The sequence below is a fragment of the Populus trichocarpa genome, chromosome 1 (genome assembly GCF_000002775.5).
Source record: "Populus trichocarpa isolate Nisqually-1 chromosome 1, P.trichocarpa_v4.1, whole genome shotgun sequence".
Classification (NCBI taxonomy): Eukaryota; Viridiplantae; Streptophyta; class Magnoliopsida; order Malpighiales; family Salicaceae; genus Populus; species Populus trichocarpa.
Window position 1 is genome coordinate 2667292 of NC_037285.2, and position 17305 is coordinate 2684596.

General features: G+C 31.7%; 3 protein-coding genes across 4 annotated transcripts; 1 reads left to right on the forward strand and 2 right to left on the reverse strand.

Annotated features, from left to right (window-relative positions):
- Positions 1 to 4585: 4585 nt before the first annotated feature.
- LOC7476805 (cytosolic sulfotransferase 8) lies at positions 4586 to 5958 on the reverse strand. The gene has a single exon (XM_002297665.4). The coding sequence runs from the start codon at positions 5941 to 5943 to the stop codon at positions 4810 to 4812; it is 1134 nt and encodes a 377-aa protein (XP_002297701.2). The 5' UTR covers positions 5944 to 5958; the 3' UTR covers positions 4586 to 4809.
- A 2166-nt stretch (positions 5959 to 8124) lies between these two features.
- Positions 8125 to 9315, reverse strand: LOC7455783 (cytosolic sulfotransferase 15). The gene has a single exon (XM_002297664.4). It carries the CDS (start codon positions 9245 to 9247, stop codon positions 8255 to 8257), a length of 993 nt encoding a protein of 330 aa, XP_002297700.2. The 5' UTR covers positions 9248 to 9315; the 3' UTR covers positions 8125 to 8254.
- Positions 9316 to 12764: 3449 nt separating this feature from the next.
- LOC7476804 (histone-lysine N-methyltransferase, H3 lysine-9 specific SUVH1) lies at positions 12765 to 17263 on the forward strand. 2 transcript variants are annotated; one of them, XM_002299131.4, is made up of 3 exons: positions 12765 to 12891; positions 13031 to 15207; positions 16870 to 17263. In XM_002299131.4, exon 2 carries the CDS (start codon positions 13138 to 13140, stop codon positions 15145 to 15147), a length of 2010 nt encoding a protein of 669 aa, XP_002299167.2. In that variant the 5' UTR covers positions 12765 to 12891; positions 13031 to 13137; the 3' UTR covers positions 15148 to 15207; positions 16870 to 17263. The 2 variants fall into 2 exon arrangements, with proteins under 2 accessions (XP_002299167.2, XP_024445653.1); XM_024589885.2 differs by lacking the exon at positions 16870 to 17263 and adding an exon at positions 16674 to 16857.
- Positions 17264 to 17305: the final 42 nt, after the last annotated feature.

The following is a 17305-nucleotide window of genomic DNA, read 5'->3' on the forward strand; positions in this document are numbered from 1 at the left end:
CGATTATTTTTCAAATTGTTTTTCATTCTAAAACATATTAAAATAATATTTTTTTAATTTTTAAAATTATTTTTGATATCAGCACATCAAAATGATCTGAAAACATCAAAAATATATTATTTTAAAAAAAATTAATTTTTTTAAAAACACTTCTAAAATACCATACCAAACACACTAAATAACTCTCTACGTCGGTGTGCACAGTATTCTCTACCGTGTTTGTTGTTTACTGGATGCATCACATGAGTATTAATTAAAAGGTACAGATATGCTAGATTTTTACAAACTTATTAAATGACTTTTTTACCTTTAAAATCTGAAAATTATAAGGAATTAGTTCAGGATGATATTGCCTTTTTACATAAATTTCTTTGTTCATCCGATCATGAAGGGTGTTTTGAACTTTTTAATCTTAAAAATTATTTTTTTAATTAAAAAGCTGTAAGAACACGGACCTTACACGTTGGCGTGTGTAGTGTTTTTTGGTAGCCAAATCTGTTATTTCACCGTTTCATTGCAAGCGTTGTCTCGTCCTATCACTCCTGGTGTGGCACGTGATGAATGTTGATGAACGATTTGTAGATGATAGTTGTTTCTCTCTCCTTTAAAAAAAAAGTATTTTTGTCCTCTTTTCTTTTTATTTATTAATTTTAGTCTTTATATTTTTTATTGTTTATTTTAGTCCTTGGCTCTTTTAGAATTTTTTTTGATGTTTTCAATTTAATCCTTGAATTACAATTTGTTATATTTTTTTTCAATTTGATCTCTATTTTTTTTATTTCTGATTTTTTTTCTTAGCTATTTTGTTAAAATTTTGTTGTTTTCAATTTCATCATTCAATCAAAGTTTATATTGTTTTATTTTCTTCAGTTTAGCTCTCATTCTTTTTATTTCTTTTTCCTTTTTGTTGATTTTTTTCTTTTCAATTTAATCCTCCAATTTAAATTTTTTTATGCCCTCTAATTTATTTTTTATTTTGATTTTCACCCTCATTCTCTTAATTACAATTTTTTTTTGTGGTTAAGTTTTTTCTCGGTTCCATCCTTCGGCGTTTGATTTGTTGGGAATTGGACTTCATGATTTTTTCATTTGTTGTGCTTCCGGTCTAATAACACAAGTAATGAGTTTTAAGAGTTGATACAATTAGGATTTTTTTTTTCATTTTTTTTTATGATTTTATCATATTGCATTATTTAAAAAAAACAATTGGTTTGGTTGTTTTTTTTAATTTGTTTTCTATTGGTTTATTTCGGTCTCATGGTTTAGCCTACGAGTTTTGTAGGTCTTTTTTGAATAGAGGTTTTTTTAAAAAAATATATTTTGTTTTGTATTTAATTTCAGAAGAATTATTTTTTATTTTTGCATAGACAAGCTTTATTTTATAAAAAAATATTTATTTTGAAAAAATATTTATAATGTGTCTGGCCCTACGTAGTATTTTTGTTTCATTTCATTTTATTCACTCAGTTTCATATGTGTTTATATTTCTCTTATCTTTTATTGATTTTAATAAACAAATTTAACAAACACAAACGGGTCCCAGTTTCATGGTCTAAGCAACGAGTTTTGCAAGCCTTTTGTGAATTGAGTATTTTTTTTAATGTTTTGTTTTGTATTTAGTTTTTGAAGAATTTTTTATTTATTTTGAAATAATAATTCTTATATGTCTGGCCTTGCATAATATTTTTTTTCTTTTATTTTATTCACTCGATTTCATATGTGTTTCTATTTCTATTATCATTTATTGATTTTAATAAACAAATTTAGTAAAGATGAATGAGTAAATGTTTTATTTTGTGAGATTTAATATCTTCATCTATATACATTTTTTATTTTTTTTAGTTTTGTTTTATTTATTATTAATGATTTTTTTTATTTATATTGATGGCTATTAATTTATTTGATTAAATGGTGGGATAAGCTTTTTGATTTATTCTTTAAATTTTTCATGTAAAAAAACATATTAAAATAGCCTATTTATCCATAATTTTTTTAAAAAAATATGATCGGCACGAAGCACGAGTCATATATATATACTAGCTTTGATACCCGCGCGATGCCGCGAGTTATTTTTTTTATAAAAAATATTTTAAAAAATAAAATTTGAAAAATCTTGGATTTTTCTGCAAAGTTATACCCAAGAATCTTGGGTGGCTGCAACGTCTGACCTAAGAGTAATATTTATAATATTAATAATAAAATTAAACTTACATGACCCAGTAACACCAGACCCAAGAATATTGGATGTGGGTCTGGCTATAAGGTCGTGTAATAAAAGTGTGATAATTAAATAGAGTAATTAAAAAAAACAAAGAAAAAAAATCAACAGAAAGAAAAAAACTAATGAAGAAAAAGAAAAAAAAATTGAATTAATTGGGTTAACCCTTTAAACCAGGTTACCCCGTAAAACCTGAGATTTGCGTCATGAAAGTTTGATAACTAAATAGAAAAAAAAAATAACGGGTTTACCCAGAATTAACCGGGTTAACCCATCAAACCAGGTTAACCCGTCAAGCCCAGGATACATGTCATGAAAATCTGATAATTAAATAGAAAGAAAATTAACTTTAACAAACTAAACTAAATGAAAAAAAATAACTCGTTAAATCAGGTTAACCTATCAAACCCGAGATTCGTATCATGAAAATATGATAATTAAATAAAAAAAAATTTAACATTAACAAAATAAATCAAACAAAAAAAATTCATTAAAAAAATTAAAAAGAAAAAACAAAAGAAAAAAACAGTCATATAATATAATACAATATAATAATAATTATAATGAAAAAACGTGGGGAAAGCTAAAGCTAAAGCTAAATTTTCAACCAACTCAATATTAAAAAAATAAATTTAACAAAGATAATTTAAAAAATAAACATTTGGGGGAAACACTGCAGTCAAACAAAAATCATGCAAGGAAAACACTGTAGTAATCCATAGTATTTTTTTTTCTTTTTGAAAAAAGCTACAAAGTTAAGTTCTCAACCAACTTAATATAGAAAAAAAAACCGAGATCTGTGTAATAAAAGTATGATAACTAAATTAAAAAAACAAATTCACATTAACAAACCAAATTAAACAAAAAAAATTCATTAAAAGAAAAAAAAACACAAAGAAAAAAGCAAAAAAAAAAAAAACCCCATAGGCAAAACGAAAAAAAAATAAAATAAAATAAAATAAAAAAATCAAATGTTTCACTGTGTGCACAGCGACACATTATATGTAAAAAATAGAAGAAACAAAAGCGAGGAAAAAAAAATAAAATTGCTATAGTGAAAAACCCACGCGTTAAAAAAAAACATGTAAAAAAAACAAAAACAAAAAAAAGGAAAAAAAAGGAAAAACTGCTACAGAAAAACAAAACCAAAAACGAAAAAAAAATGCAACAGAAAAAAAAACGAAAAAAAAATTGCAAAAAAAAATGAAAAATAAAATAAAAAAATAAACATGTGGGGGAAACATTGCAACCAAACAAAAATCATGCAAGGAAAAGACTATAGTAATCCATAATATTTTTTTTTTCTTTTTGAAAAAAGCTACAAAGTTAAGTTTTCAACCAGCTTAATATAGAAAAAAACTGAGATTCGTGTAATGAAAATATAATAACTAAATTAAATTTTTTTTTTACATTAACAAACTAAATTAAACAAAAAAAATTCATTGAAAGAAAAAAAAACACAAAGAAAAAGGCAAAAAAAAAAAAAAACTCATAGGAAAAACGAAAAAAAAGAAAAAAAAAAACAACAAAAAAGTTAAGTGTTTCACTGTGTGCACAGCGATACATTATATGTAAAAAGCAAAAGAAACAAAAGCGAGGAAAAAAAAACAAAACTGCTACAGTGAAAAACCTATGCGTTAAAAAAAAATGTAAAAAAAACAAAAAGAAAAAAACTGCTATAGAAAAACAAAACCAAAAACGAAAAAAAAAAGCAAGAAAAAAACGAAAAAAAAAAGCAAGAAAAAAACGAAAAAAAACTGAAAAAAAAAACGAAAAAAAAAACTGAAAAAAAAGAAGAAAAAAACTGTCCCTAAAAAAATAAAAAATAAAAAATAAAAAAGCTTTAGCTACAGTAAATTTCCCACGCGTTTTAGTATATTACTTAATATATGCTTTCACTAGACATGCTGGATGAAACCATGTGGACATGTGACACGACTTATTGCGTGGACAGGGATACTATCTCTAAAGTTTTATAAACTTAAATTAAAAAGAAAATACCTAAAATTCACAAATTCTAAGGTTACGATAGGAGAGAATTATCAAGGAAACTTTAATATATTTTGATTTTTTTTCATAAATTCTCGTCAACAAAATAGCCAACAAAACTATTTAAATAAAAGAAAAAATAGTCTAATTTATAAAATTCTAATTAAATTAAAATTAAAAAAAACAAAATATATAAAGATAATCCCAAAATCAGCAGTACATGGACTTAATTTGGGCGAGGGTGGGGAAAGGCTCCTGGCAAGCAACAATTGCAGATGGCAGATTAATTACCTGATAATTACAACTATTATCTATAAATCTTGATAATAATTGTTAAATTACCTGCCAAATCCGACAATCCATCTATAAATGGACTCATTGAGAGGTAAAACATTAATTTTCATAATAAAAATCTTAAGCAAATACTACTGCGGTTGATATGATGAGATGAACTTTCTCAATAAAGATTTTCGACACAGAATGAAAGCAGGCAACTGAAACACAGGCTCGCACAAAACAACATAAGTTTTGATATTTTCTGAAAAGATCAGGACTCGGGCAAAGCAGGAAGTTTGACAGAGCGATTCTTGATTTGGTAGCACTTACTGAGAGATTTTGAAGGTTAAACCAGATCCATCCAACTTTTCTTCCACGATCTTCCAGAAACGTTCAGCCATGGAAGGACTAAGATGATTGCCCCAATCTCCCGTCTCTCCTTTCCTGAAGAAGGCACTATTTCGCATTCCAGAAGGGCGGACACCATTTTTGTTCACTTCCAAATCCTTGAGATTGTCAAAACTACACAGTCTTGAAATTTCTTCAATAACCCCTTCTTTCTCTTCTTCCTCGGTGAAGGGAAAGCCCAAGAACTCTGCTAACCTCTTCAAGTTCAAGATAATATCCTCTTTCAGATCCTCATATTTCAAAAACAACACCTTGTCTGGTCTTTCCAAGCTCGCTTTCCAATAGCTCAACACATTATTCCAAAAGGGTCCGTAACTCTGGACACCACGACAAATATTCTCGAAACCTTCATCAATTAATGATGATGATGATGATGATGATGAAGGGTTTGCGATGCCTGATACTCTGTTTCGAACAAAAACAAAATCAGAGACAGCCTGATCCAAAGGATTCCTACACACGTACACAATTTTACAGTTGGAGTCTCTAATGGACTGTGGCAGAGATGTGTAATGTGTGTGACAAGAAAGAATTCTTGGAGGAGGAAAATCAAGATCTGGGTTCTGGCTTTTCAAGTAAAGATCCACCTCAAGGAAAGGTACTAGTTCATGTGGTGGGGCAGTGATTAAGGGACTCTCTTTGGGGCTGTAGCGATCACGGCTTACAACCGAGAAGGTGAGGGCCTTCAACCAAGTAGTGCCTGATTTTGGCATGCTCGCTAGTATTATGTCGGAGTCTTGTGCCCTGAAGTTTTGTTGAAAGGAAACTGCACCTCTAATGGAGTTGGCTGGATACCAGGTCTCATTGAAAAGAAGGAGGGGAGTACCATCCCAGTTTTTCTCACTTGGAAGGGTGAGTAGAAATTCTTGGAGATTATCTTCTTTGACTGTCTCCATGAAAATGATAATTGTAATTGTGTGAGAGACAGTGAGGAATGGTGCAGGTGGGGAACTCGATGGATCAATGGCACGTCTAAAGCTTTCAGAACAAAGCAAATTATAATATACTCGACAAGCACTTGCCTGTGTCGGCAGGATTGTGTCAATCACCATTTTTATATAGGAGAATACATTTACGTGGTTAATGATCTTTTCCAGCATCAGCAAGAAAGCTCTCCACGCATTCATTGGAGGCAAATCCATTTACAATTACATGCATGCATAATGATCTTACAACACCATAATTGCACGGTAAGTTTCACAAAACCTCTTATTCTTCTATTTTAGTCAAAATATGAAGAAAATCCAAGTAAGTATCTTGTGTTTTGGTGTATTTTCGCTTCAGATTTTCTTGCTTGTTTTTTTAGCTAAGTTGCCTATATAAGTCCTCAAACTTTTCAATTCTTTGCAGTTTCATCCTAATCCCTTAAATCAAAGCTTCCCCTTCTCTCTCTTTTTCCCACTTTGGCACGTAACTTTTAAGTTATACGTGCCCACTTAAAGAAAAAGAACACCTTTTTGACATGCAAGAGCCTGATTGAAAAAGCTTTTAAAGCTCATCGGGTCCTCAAAATTAATATTTTTTCAGATAAATCCAAAAAAATAGACTTTTTTTCATCCTTGTGTTAAACAAGCCTTTTCAAACTTTTAAAATTAATATTTAGAGACAGTATGGTTATTAGCTGGCATTGACAGAGGGGGCATGGACCGCGTAAGCTGTGGACATAAGTTTAGAGTATAATATTATAACAAGTAAGGGCTGCGTAATTTTTTACGATATAAAATTAATTTAGTGGGCTGGAAATCCATGTCAAGCTGCTCTTTGTTTTTTAGTGCTAAGTTTCGTGTATCTTAATTAAACTTTAATTAAACTTAAGACCTGATTAATTTACCAAGCGGCATCTTTAATTCACTACAACATATTTTTCCTCAAAAACTTGTTTATCTTATGCTTTAAAATATATATTTTTTTCAACTTGTAAATTAAAAAACAAATTATAATTCAAATCTTCAAATTTACTATTCACACCTTGACTTATCTCTGGTTTTTAGTGCCAATCAATTTGTCAATAATTCAAGTTAAACAAAGAGATAATTCACCCACTAAATTAGGTTTAACAACTACTCCAAATGGTTTCTTGCTGAATATTTTTTTAATGTTAAAAGAATTTTTAATTTGACTCGGCCGGCACGTACCAGAAAACTAATCATAATCTATATATTTTAATTATTCATAATAAATTAAGAAAAAAATAAAATGTTGTGATTGATTACCAGCATATTAAAGGACTCTTAACAAGTTTACTAGAAGCTCTTGTTAGTTGAACCCTTATTATTAGGAAAGAGCATGAATAAATCCAATTCTAAAGATTAAAAATCCATATTAAATGTACATTTTTTATTTATATTTTTTGTGATTTTTTTCCTAAAATATTTTTTTTAATTAAAGATTTATTTTCATATAAATTTATTTTTTTGAATCTCTATAATGTTTAAAAAGTTTCAGAGAAACTCATCATTATGCTAATATCATTAAAAACATTATTTTAGAAAAGTATTTATAAATATAAAAAATTATATTTTCTATTTTTACTATCATGATTTTATCTGAATACAATCAAGACTTACAGTAATATTTATATATATAAAAAAGTAGATTGCAGTTATAAATTATTTTCGCATTGGACATTCAAAAAGTTATAATGCCTTATTTTTGTAGAAAACTAAAAAAAAAATCAATTAATTGATAATTTTTAAAAGATTAGCATAAAACTTATTGCATGATATTAATTTGTATTTCAAAAGTAAACTTATTATATGTATTTTTCTCAAAAAGCTCACATGTGAACGAGACACGAAGATGAGAAATCCTTACTTTAGTATGAAATTGTTTTATCTTTTTGTTCAGAAAATTAGTATCCTTTAATTAATATTTAATTTGATGATTCACTTGATCTTGAATAACAATCCAAAACTGCATACCAAAATTAACTAATGCATATGTTTTAGAAACCAAATTTAAATCTCATAAATAACAATTTGGAAACCATACCCAACTTCTTCTTTTTCATCTTTTTTTTTTAGAAAAACCTAGCTTACACATGTTAGATCCTGGATTTATTTTTTAAAAAATTATCAGTTCGAATATCACAAACTTCAGAATCACTAGAGATTTATTTAGTTATTAACTTTTGAATCTTGAGGAATTAGTTGGGATACGTGTAAGTTGGAATGAACATCCACGATTAAAAAAAAAAATTTGACTTGAAATTAACATTATTAACCAAAACAATGAAGATTCTAAGATTTCTTGGGATGGAGATTCTTTCCAGGAAAACAACAAGGGCGGGTTCGCTTAACAAGTTTCATGAAATCCACACTTACAAGAACACAAGGGAATTAAGGACATTCAAGCACCCCATAGCTAGGCACTTTCCTGAGATGTTTTGAAGGATAAACCAGATCCAGCCAACTTTTCTTCTACTATATTGAAGAATTTTTCAGCCATGGAAGGGCTTAGATAATTTGCCCAATCGCCCACCTCTCCTTTCCTGAAGAAGGCACTATTTGGAGCCCCAGATAATGGACGAACACCATTTTTGTTCACTTCCAAATTCCTGAGATTGTCAAAGCTGCACAACCTTGATATTTCTTCAATAACCCCTTCTTCTTCTTCTTTGTCGGTGAAGGGAAGCCCCAAGAACTCAGCCAGTTTCTTCAAGTTAAGGACTATATCCTCTTTCAGCTCCTCATACTTCAAGAACAACACCTTGTCTGGTCTTTCTAAGCTTGCTTTCCAATACCCCAACACGTTATCCCAAAAGGGGCCTTGACTCTGGACACCACGACAAATGTTCTCGTAGCATTCATCCAGTGACAATAAAGAAGTGCCATCATCTAATTTGAACTTGTGTGCAAACTGAAAAAAAGAGACAATTTGGTCCAAAGGATTCCTACATATGTACACAACTTTACACTTGGAATCTCGAATGGACTCTGGCAAGTTTGCGTAATGGGAGTGACAACCGAAAATCCTCGGAGGAGGAAGTTGTTCAAGATCTGGGGGCTGGTCTTTCGAGTAAAGGTCAGTCTCGAAGAAACGTACTAATTCATGAGGTGAGGTCGAGAGTAGAGGACTTTCTCTGGGGCCATAGATGTGGCGTTCTGCAACCGAGAAAGCTAGGGCTTTCAGCCAAGTAGTGCCTGATTTTGGCATGCTAGCCACAATTATATCGGTGTCTTGAGCAATAAAGCGGCGTTGAAAGGAATCCACACCTCTCAAGTTAAAACCTGGAATCCAAGCCCCTTGGTATAGATAGAGAGAATTTGTGCCATCAATGTTTTTCTCGCTGGGAAGGGTGAGGAGCAATTCTTGGAGATTTTCTTCTGTGATTGGAGGCATTTTGGATGTCTCCATGAGATGGCAATGGGAGAATTGATCAGTGTAGGCGCAAAATATATAAGAGAAGCAAAATATATAAATTTATTTATTTATTTATTTATAGGAAAACAGACTATTTTTATGACTATATAGTGGGAATTAATGGAGGAGAACGAAATCGAGCAAGAAAATAAATAAATTAATACTTCAAATGATTTGGCAAAATATCACAATCCATGACGTTCGTGATGATCTAGACGACTGTCCCATGAAAACAAACCCATTTTTATAAAATCAATCCGAGGAGAATATGGCAAAAAAACCAAGTCACAGTGATTGATGCATGGGCTCTGCAGTGACATCCATTTTTTCATTAAATACCCAAGTGGACAGAGCTAGCCACCCCCCCGAAACCGAAAGAAAATTTAAAATATAAAAAAGGAACAATTAATCTATATTTATTGTCATATTTAAAAAAAAATCTCTTTCCTTTTTCTAATTCTTAAATTTAAATTTTAGAATCAATATCTTCAAAATATTATTAAAACTAAAGTGATTTGTCCACAGTCATATACCCCCGGCCCGATGCTCCCCTTGAAGGTCTGCCATTACGTCATGGCGCGCGCGCATAAATCATAAGGTTACCCTTCAACATCAACTCTTGAAAGCGAAAACTATACATTCGATTTATTTTCTCGTAATAATTCATACTACATTATGTGCACTGCGCTCCGGGTTGAGTATCTTTTTAACATAAGAAAATATACAATCATTGTACCATGCTTTTTTTTTTATTTAAAATATTCAAACTATAACATATTGATCAATTGGTACAAGTTAATTTCTTAAATTTATGATTTATCTCATAAAATTATGATAACTTTATAAAAAGCAAATCAAGATAAATTATACAGATAATTTTCTATTAAGCCTAATGTTGAAGGACGAAATTGAAAAAAAACTATTAAATTAAAAAAAAGGATAAAAAGACCATCCGAGTAAGCCCGTGTTGACTTATCAAACCTGTAACTTAGATAATGAGATCGAGACAACTCAACAAAAAGCAAATAAAAAAAATGTGAAACTCAATTCCCAATTAACTAAATGTTGAGGGATAACATAGAGAAAATATCAATTAAATAAAAGGAGAAAAAAAAACATAAGTCAACTCGGGTTAACCTATTAAACCCGTTATTTAGATCATGAGACTAGGATAACTTCATAATAAGTAAATAAAAAAAAATTATGAAGCTTCATTTCCTTCAAATCCATTGTTGAATGTTGAAATCAAGGAAAAAAAACTAAATCCACAAGATCCAGATAACTTCACTGGAAAAAAATTATGAAGTCCAATTCTAAAATAACTTAATATTGAAAGATAAAATTAAAAAAAAACTAACTAAATAAATAAAAACCAGATTGAGTTGTTGGAGGGTGAGATTGAAAAAAAATATTCAATTAAAAGAGGACAAAAAATTGAAATGAATTAACCCGAGTTAACTTGCCAAACTCGATACTTGGGTTATGAGATCGTGATAACTTTATAAAAAATTAAAACAAATTAAAAATTCCAATTAAAAAAATTAATTAAAAAAGGACCAAAAAAATTGAACAAAGTCAACCCAAACCAACATGCCTAACTCATGACCCAGATCATTAGATCGAGATAACCCTATAGAAAGTAAATTAAAAGAACTATAAAGTTTAATTTTCAATCAACTCAATATTAAATGATGAAATCGAGAGAAAAAAAAACAATTAGAAAAGGTGGCAAAAATAATGACTTGAGTGTTGGTTAACCTGTTAGACCTGCAACTTGAGTCATGAGTGTAACAACCCCAAATATAATCATAAATTATAATACATATATCCATAGTTACCAATTTTATATATAACTGAAATTTTGACAGAGTATTCTTTGTATTTTTTTATACCAAGTTATTGATGTAATATTTATCAACCTATAAATATCAATCACAACATTTGTCCAATCATCTTGACCTCTAGAACTCAACTATAATATCAAATTCTCATTCTCATATATCTAATTAATGGCATGCATCAATTTCTTTCAAAGGTAATTATGTTTAAAATATGTATCCAACCAAATAATAGTAATATCTTAAATTACATCATACATAAGTAATTAAGTTAAATATTACAATTCTTAAACACATAAAAGTGTATCACAACAAAATATTGGTTCTTCCAATTATATCAATGACTTAACAAGATTATCTATCCATGCATTTACTTTCCAGTTCGAAGGTTCGAAGTACCTAAAAACATAATCATACTAAGAATGATAAAAATTGTAAACAAATAAATATGGACTAACTATTCATGTGCATTAATATAATCCCCGCATCATTAAATGAAATATCTTATCTTTAGTAATTCAATGATTTCATCAATTCTTAATATGATTTTTGAATAGAAATAAATTTACAAAAATACCAAGAGTGTCTCTAACAAACCCACATATTTAAATTCAATTTAAATCAATTAAATTCTATAATTATCCATTACACCGAGTGTTTATTCCATTAGCGAGGGAGTTAATTCTCTTAACTTGCCCATTCATCATAACACTATTTTCCTTAACCAGAAAATCATAATCTCCATGCACCCATTTAAGAATATTCAGGCTGCCTCATTTTTACTTTGGTACTCTCATATCTGCTGTTTTACTGTCATTCGAGTTTTTAATTTTGAGGCTGCCTCATTTTTTTAACGTAAATATTCAGGCTCAAAATTTTGTTTCCTTTTTGTTCAAAATATTCAAGTGGCCCCAAAATATCTTAGAGTGGGCTAACTTATGAAACCAGTTACTATAGTTTCAACATGAATTTGAATCCATGACTACGTAAAAGTATGCGGATAATATCTTTAATAATATATTTTTTAAAAAATTAATATAAATTTTAATCAGGTTGAATGAGCAGTAGAAAAATATATTAAAAAGATTTTTTTATTTTTTATCTTTTTAAAAAATATGTGTTTGATAAAAATTATTATGAAATAATGTTTTACATTAAATGAAAAACAAATTATTTTAATTTTTATAAAACTAAGTTTTAAAATACAACCATGTGTGAGATTCAATGCAAAAATTAAAAATTATTTAATTAACTAAATGTAATTGTAAACAGAACAAAATACAGGAGCTACTACAATATCAAACATGCACAACTTCTATTTATGCTTTTAAGTGTTTTTAGTTTGAAAAAATGTTAAATTAATAAGTTTTTTTAGTATTTTTTGATGTGTTAATGTTAAAATAAAAAAATTATTTTAATATATATTTTTAAATAAAATTATTTTAAAAAATATTGAATCACGATCCTAATCACCCCGGTATCACTCCGTTCTTATCAACGAGCTGCAATTGCTATTGTTATATTTTCCATGAACAAAGTATGCGAATAATATTAATTTATTTTTATTTTATTGAATATCAATGAAATTATTGAACTTTTAGGAAATCATGAGAGTGATATTGAAAACTTAAAACTAAGAGGGGTGAAAGTGAAACATTTTAAAAACTCTAAGGTCAAAGATATAGTTATTCCTGTCTCTTCATACACAAAGTCACAAACCCGTCTCTGTTACTCTCAGTTTCTTTCTCTGCCCCTCTCTCTCTACAAGCCCTAATTAAGCATTCAACAAATTGTTGAGAGGTAAATAATCTACCCCTTCTCTTCTTTTGTTGTAATTTATTGATTAATTTCAAAATGTGGGTCCAAATAACTTCAGAGATCTTCAATTTCTGCTTATTTTAACAACATGCAGACCTTAATTTCCTCTTTCTTGTTGCAGGAAGAGAGAATCAAGCATGCAGTGAATTGGGTTTTTTTTTTTGGTTTTTAGGTCACTGGCTTATTGATGTTTGTTGGTATTTTGTGAGCTGTCTTCGTTTGTGTTAAATGGTAATGGAAGGAGGTGGATCAGGTAATAATTCAACACCTATAATTGATAAGACAAGAGTTTTGGATGTGGAACCACTGCGTACTTTAGTACCGGTGTTTCCTTCTAGTTCCAAAGCACCACCTTTTGGGCCCTACTCATCTGGGTTTGCACCATTTTATCCTTTTAGTGCACCACAGGGTTCACAAGCAACACCTGACCTTAACCAACAGACACACACCACTCCTGCAGCTCCCCTTCGCTCGTTTAGAGCTACAGAGTCCAACGGGGATGCTTTTGATGGAGAATATGAGTCCTATGATGGTAGCACGGGCTCAGCTAAGCGGAGACCCAAGTCTTCTTCGCAGAAAAGAGCGAGGAAGATTCAAGATTTGGATTTTACCTTGTCTGTTGATGAGAATAATTTTGTTGTAGGAGTTAGTTTGTCTGAAAGGGATGATGGTAACAGGGAAGTAGTTCATAGTATACAAATGAGGTTCGATGCACTTAGGAGAAGGCTTAGTCAATTAGAAGATGCTAAGGAATCGCCTGCTGGGATTATTAGGCGGGCGGATCTGAAAGCAGGGAATATTTTGATGACTAAACAGGTGCGAACAAATACGAGGAAGAGAATTGGAACAGTTCCTGGAGTTGAGATTGGCGATATTTTCTTTTTCCGAATGGAAATGTGCTTACTGGGATTGCATGCTCCATCCATGGCTGGGATTGACTACATGTCTGTGAGGAATGATTTAGAGGAAGAACCGCTGGCTGTAAGTATCGTTTCGTCTGGTTATTATGATGATGATGCAGAGGATAAGGATGTTTTAATATACAGTGGGCAGGGAGGGGCTGCCAACAAGGATAAAGGAGCAACTGATCAGAAGCTTGAGAGGGGTAACCTTGCATTAGAGAGGAGTTTGCGCCGGGGCAATGAAGTGAGAGTCATTCGGGGTATGAAAGACTCTGTCAATCAAGCGTCAAAGGTCTATGTATATGATGGCCTGTTTAGGATCCAGGAGTCGTGGGTGGAGAAGGCAAAATCTGGTTGCAATATTTTCAAGTATAAGTTGGTTAGAATTCCTGGGCAGCCAGATGCTTTTGGTGTTTGGAAATCAATTGAGAAGTGGAGGGAAGGGCTTTCCTCAAGGGCTGGACTAATTCTTCCAGATCTCACTTCAGGGGCTGAAAGCGTGCCTGTTGCACTCGTAAACGATGTTGATGAAGAGAAGGGGCCTGCTTACTTCACATATGTCTCCACTGTCAAGTATTCTAAATCATTTAAATTAACACAGCCTGCTTATGGTTGCAACTGTCGAAATGCATGCCAACCAGGCAATTTGAACTGCTCCTGCATAAGAAAAAATGAAGGTAACTTCCCGTACACTGCCAATGGAGTTTTAGTCTGCCGGGCTCCAATGATACATGAATGTGGTCCCACGTGTCCATGCTTTCCTAATTGCAAAAATCGGGCATCTCAGACTGGCTTAAAAGCTCGTTTGGAAGTGTTCAAAACAAAGGACAGAGGTTGGGGCCTGCGGTCATGGGATTCTTTTCGTGCGGGTACTTTTATTTGTGAATATGCTGGTGAAGTGATAGAAAAGGTTAGCCAGGTAGGAGAAGGTGAAGGTGATGGTTATGTGTTTGATACCTCCCACGTGTATGAATCTTTCAAGTGGAACTATGAACCTGGGTTAGTAGAGGAGGACGGTTCTATTGAAGCTATCGAGGAACCCAATGTCCCATCTCCCTTGGTCATAAGCTCAAAGAATGTTGGAAATGTAGCTCGATTCATGAATCACAGTTGTTATCCAAATGTTTTCTGGCAGCCAATTATGTACGAAAACAACAATGAATCTTTTATCCACATTGCCTTTTTTGCAATGAGACACATCCCCCCTATGACAGAGTTGACTTTCGATTATGGGAAATCTTGCTCGGGTGAGGCTGCAGCTGATGGTGGGAGCACATCACGTGGAAGGAGGAAATGTTTATGTGGAGCTCCAATCTGCCGGGGCTACTTTGGTTGATGGTTAACTTGTGCATGTTTGTGGGTTTTGGTGGCTGCAAGCATGGTCAGGGCTGAAAAGGTTTGAAGTCTTTCCTGTGTTTATTTTTATTTGTAGCTAGTAGTTTCTGATGCTCATAATTTTGCATGGTTTACTCACTTCCATCATGCCAATTACATGATGTTGGTGTGCTTTTTTGGGTCCAACTCACTTGTGAATTGTAAAGGTATTATATGCACGCAAAAATTAGAAGCTTGTTTGTGAGCATATCACACAGATAATTTGAGGGAAAATAAAAAATAGCGTGTTGAAAAGATGTTAATCTACTAAATCTTTGAACTTAGTCAAATGCATAATATAGTGATGTTCAATAAATAAAAAAGTTTTAATTTAATAAGTTTTCTATGCAAGGCAGCTTAATATCTTGAATACTAGCTTTTGTATAGTCAAAAGTTATATTTATTGGAAGCAACGCACTGATCACTGTCAAGGTGATCCTATCCAGAAACATGTTCTTAAGTGGGACAGTTAACATCATAAAACATGTAGCAGATCATGAATAATTCTGTTACAATGTTGTAGAAGCCAATTTTATTCTTGCTGTTTGATGACCGATTGGATGCTCTCTGATTGTCTTAGTTCTCTTTTTAATTCCAGTAGTTAGATTCTTAATCTATTGAAAAATACTAACTGTTGTTTGTGGCTGAATCTCTTGCTAAATGAGGATCCATGATAATCAAATCTTGATAGGCGAATGGCTTTTTCCTTATTCCTTATTTTCGAGGAGTCATTGGTGTGGAACCTTTGTATGTAAGATTTTATTTTCTTGCTTGTGATTCTATGCTATCCCCTGATTGCTTTGTTCAAGTATCTTCAGTTGAACATTGACCAGTGAGACCCTGTTAAAAGTGTCCAGTAAATTCAATCTTCTTTTTATTGCTTTCCCATAAAACCATTCTCACCAAGTGTTTCAATTTCAGCCATACCTTTTCCTCGGTTTCATTAATAACCAAACCCCTAATGCCCTATCCCTCCAAATTCCTAATACCATCCCAAACTAAAGATACTTAGGGTGTCTGTTATTAGCATATCAATAAGCTGTTTCCTTCAAATTCACACTACATATGACTTACCCCATGCTAGTGCCGTAAATATTTGCCCTACCTTACATTCGCATTGCTTTAGTGGCTGGAATTAGATTAGGTATTGACCCAAAAGAAGAAAACCGGACTTGCTTAAGAATTTTCTCCACTTAACGTGTAAGTAATAGAAAGCAAGAAGTTTTAATTCGGAACTTAATTGTATTTGCAGCTATTGTATGCAAGGAGTTGCCAACCATCTTGAATATCAGAAATTATTAATCTTGCCAATGCTGCTGGAGTTGCCAATTTATATGATTTCTCCAAACTTGTTTGGCTGGTTATGTTTAACATGCATAGTGCAAGCACCTGTAATAGAAACTGATTTGAACTTGGATTTTGTGTGCTTCCATTTTGAAAGATTTCTTGGATTTCTTTATTCTTTTTTGGTTGGTTGTATTTATACAGGCCTGGTGCAAGCACATATTTTTGTTAATGTGAACCTTGGAAGTAACTTTTTCCATCCTTTCTCATATCCTGTAATGGAAAGTGATTGTAGCTATGATCTTGTTCAGAATTGCTCTGATGCTGTTTTCTTCACCTTTTTCTAAATCTCCATTGCATCATTGAGACATCTCGTGATACTTCATTTCTTGTAATGCAGTCCCAGGGGATGCTAAAACTATGCCTTTTGAAGTGTGCTTTTGCGCAGCATTACGGTCAAATAGGGATCCCTTTTCAGTTTCTCTGTCGTCATATGGAGCTAGGTAGGACAGACCGCTAAAGACCCTTTTTCATGGCGCACGACTTTTGAAGGAGGTCTTTGGGGCTTTCAAATCTTGCGCAGACCACATAATAAGTGAAGTTTGTTAGCCCTTGTAATATAATAAGCTTTTGATGAAGCTTCTGTAGCAGTATGTTTATACTTGCGCCTATAACTGTAATATTTTGCACCTTACCAATGCTGTAGGAACGCCAGACTGTTGGTTAACAGAAGATCCGATGTTTCTGTAGCTGTGAATAATCTGATCTTAATCTAGTAAGGTTTTCTTTTCTTCTTTTTCAATGTTAGCAATGGTTTTTTCATGACCCATGCGCTC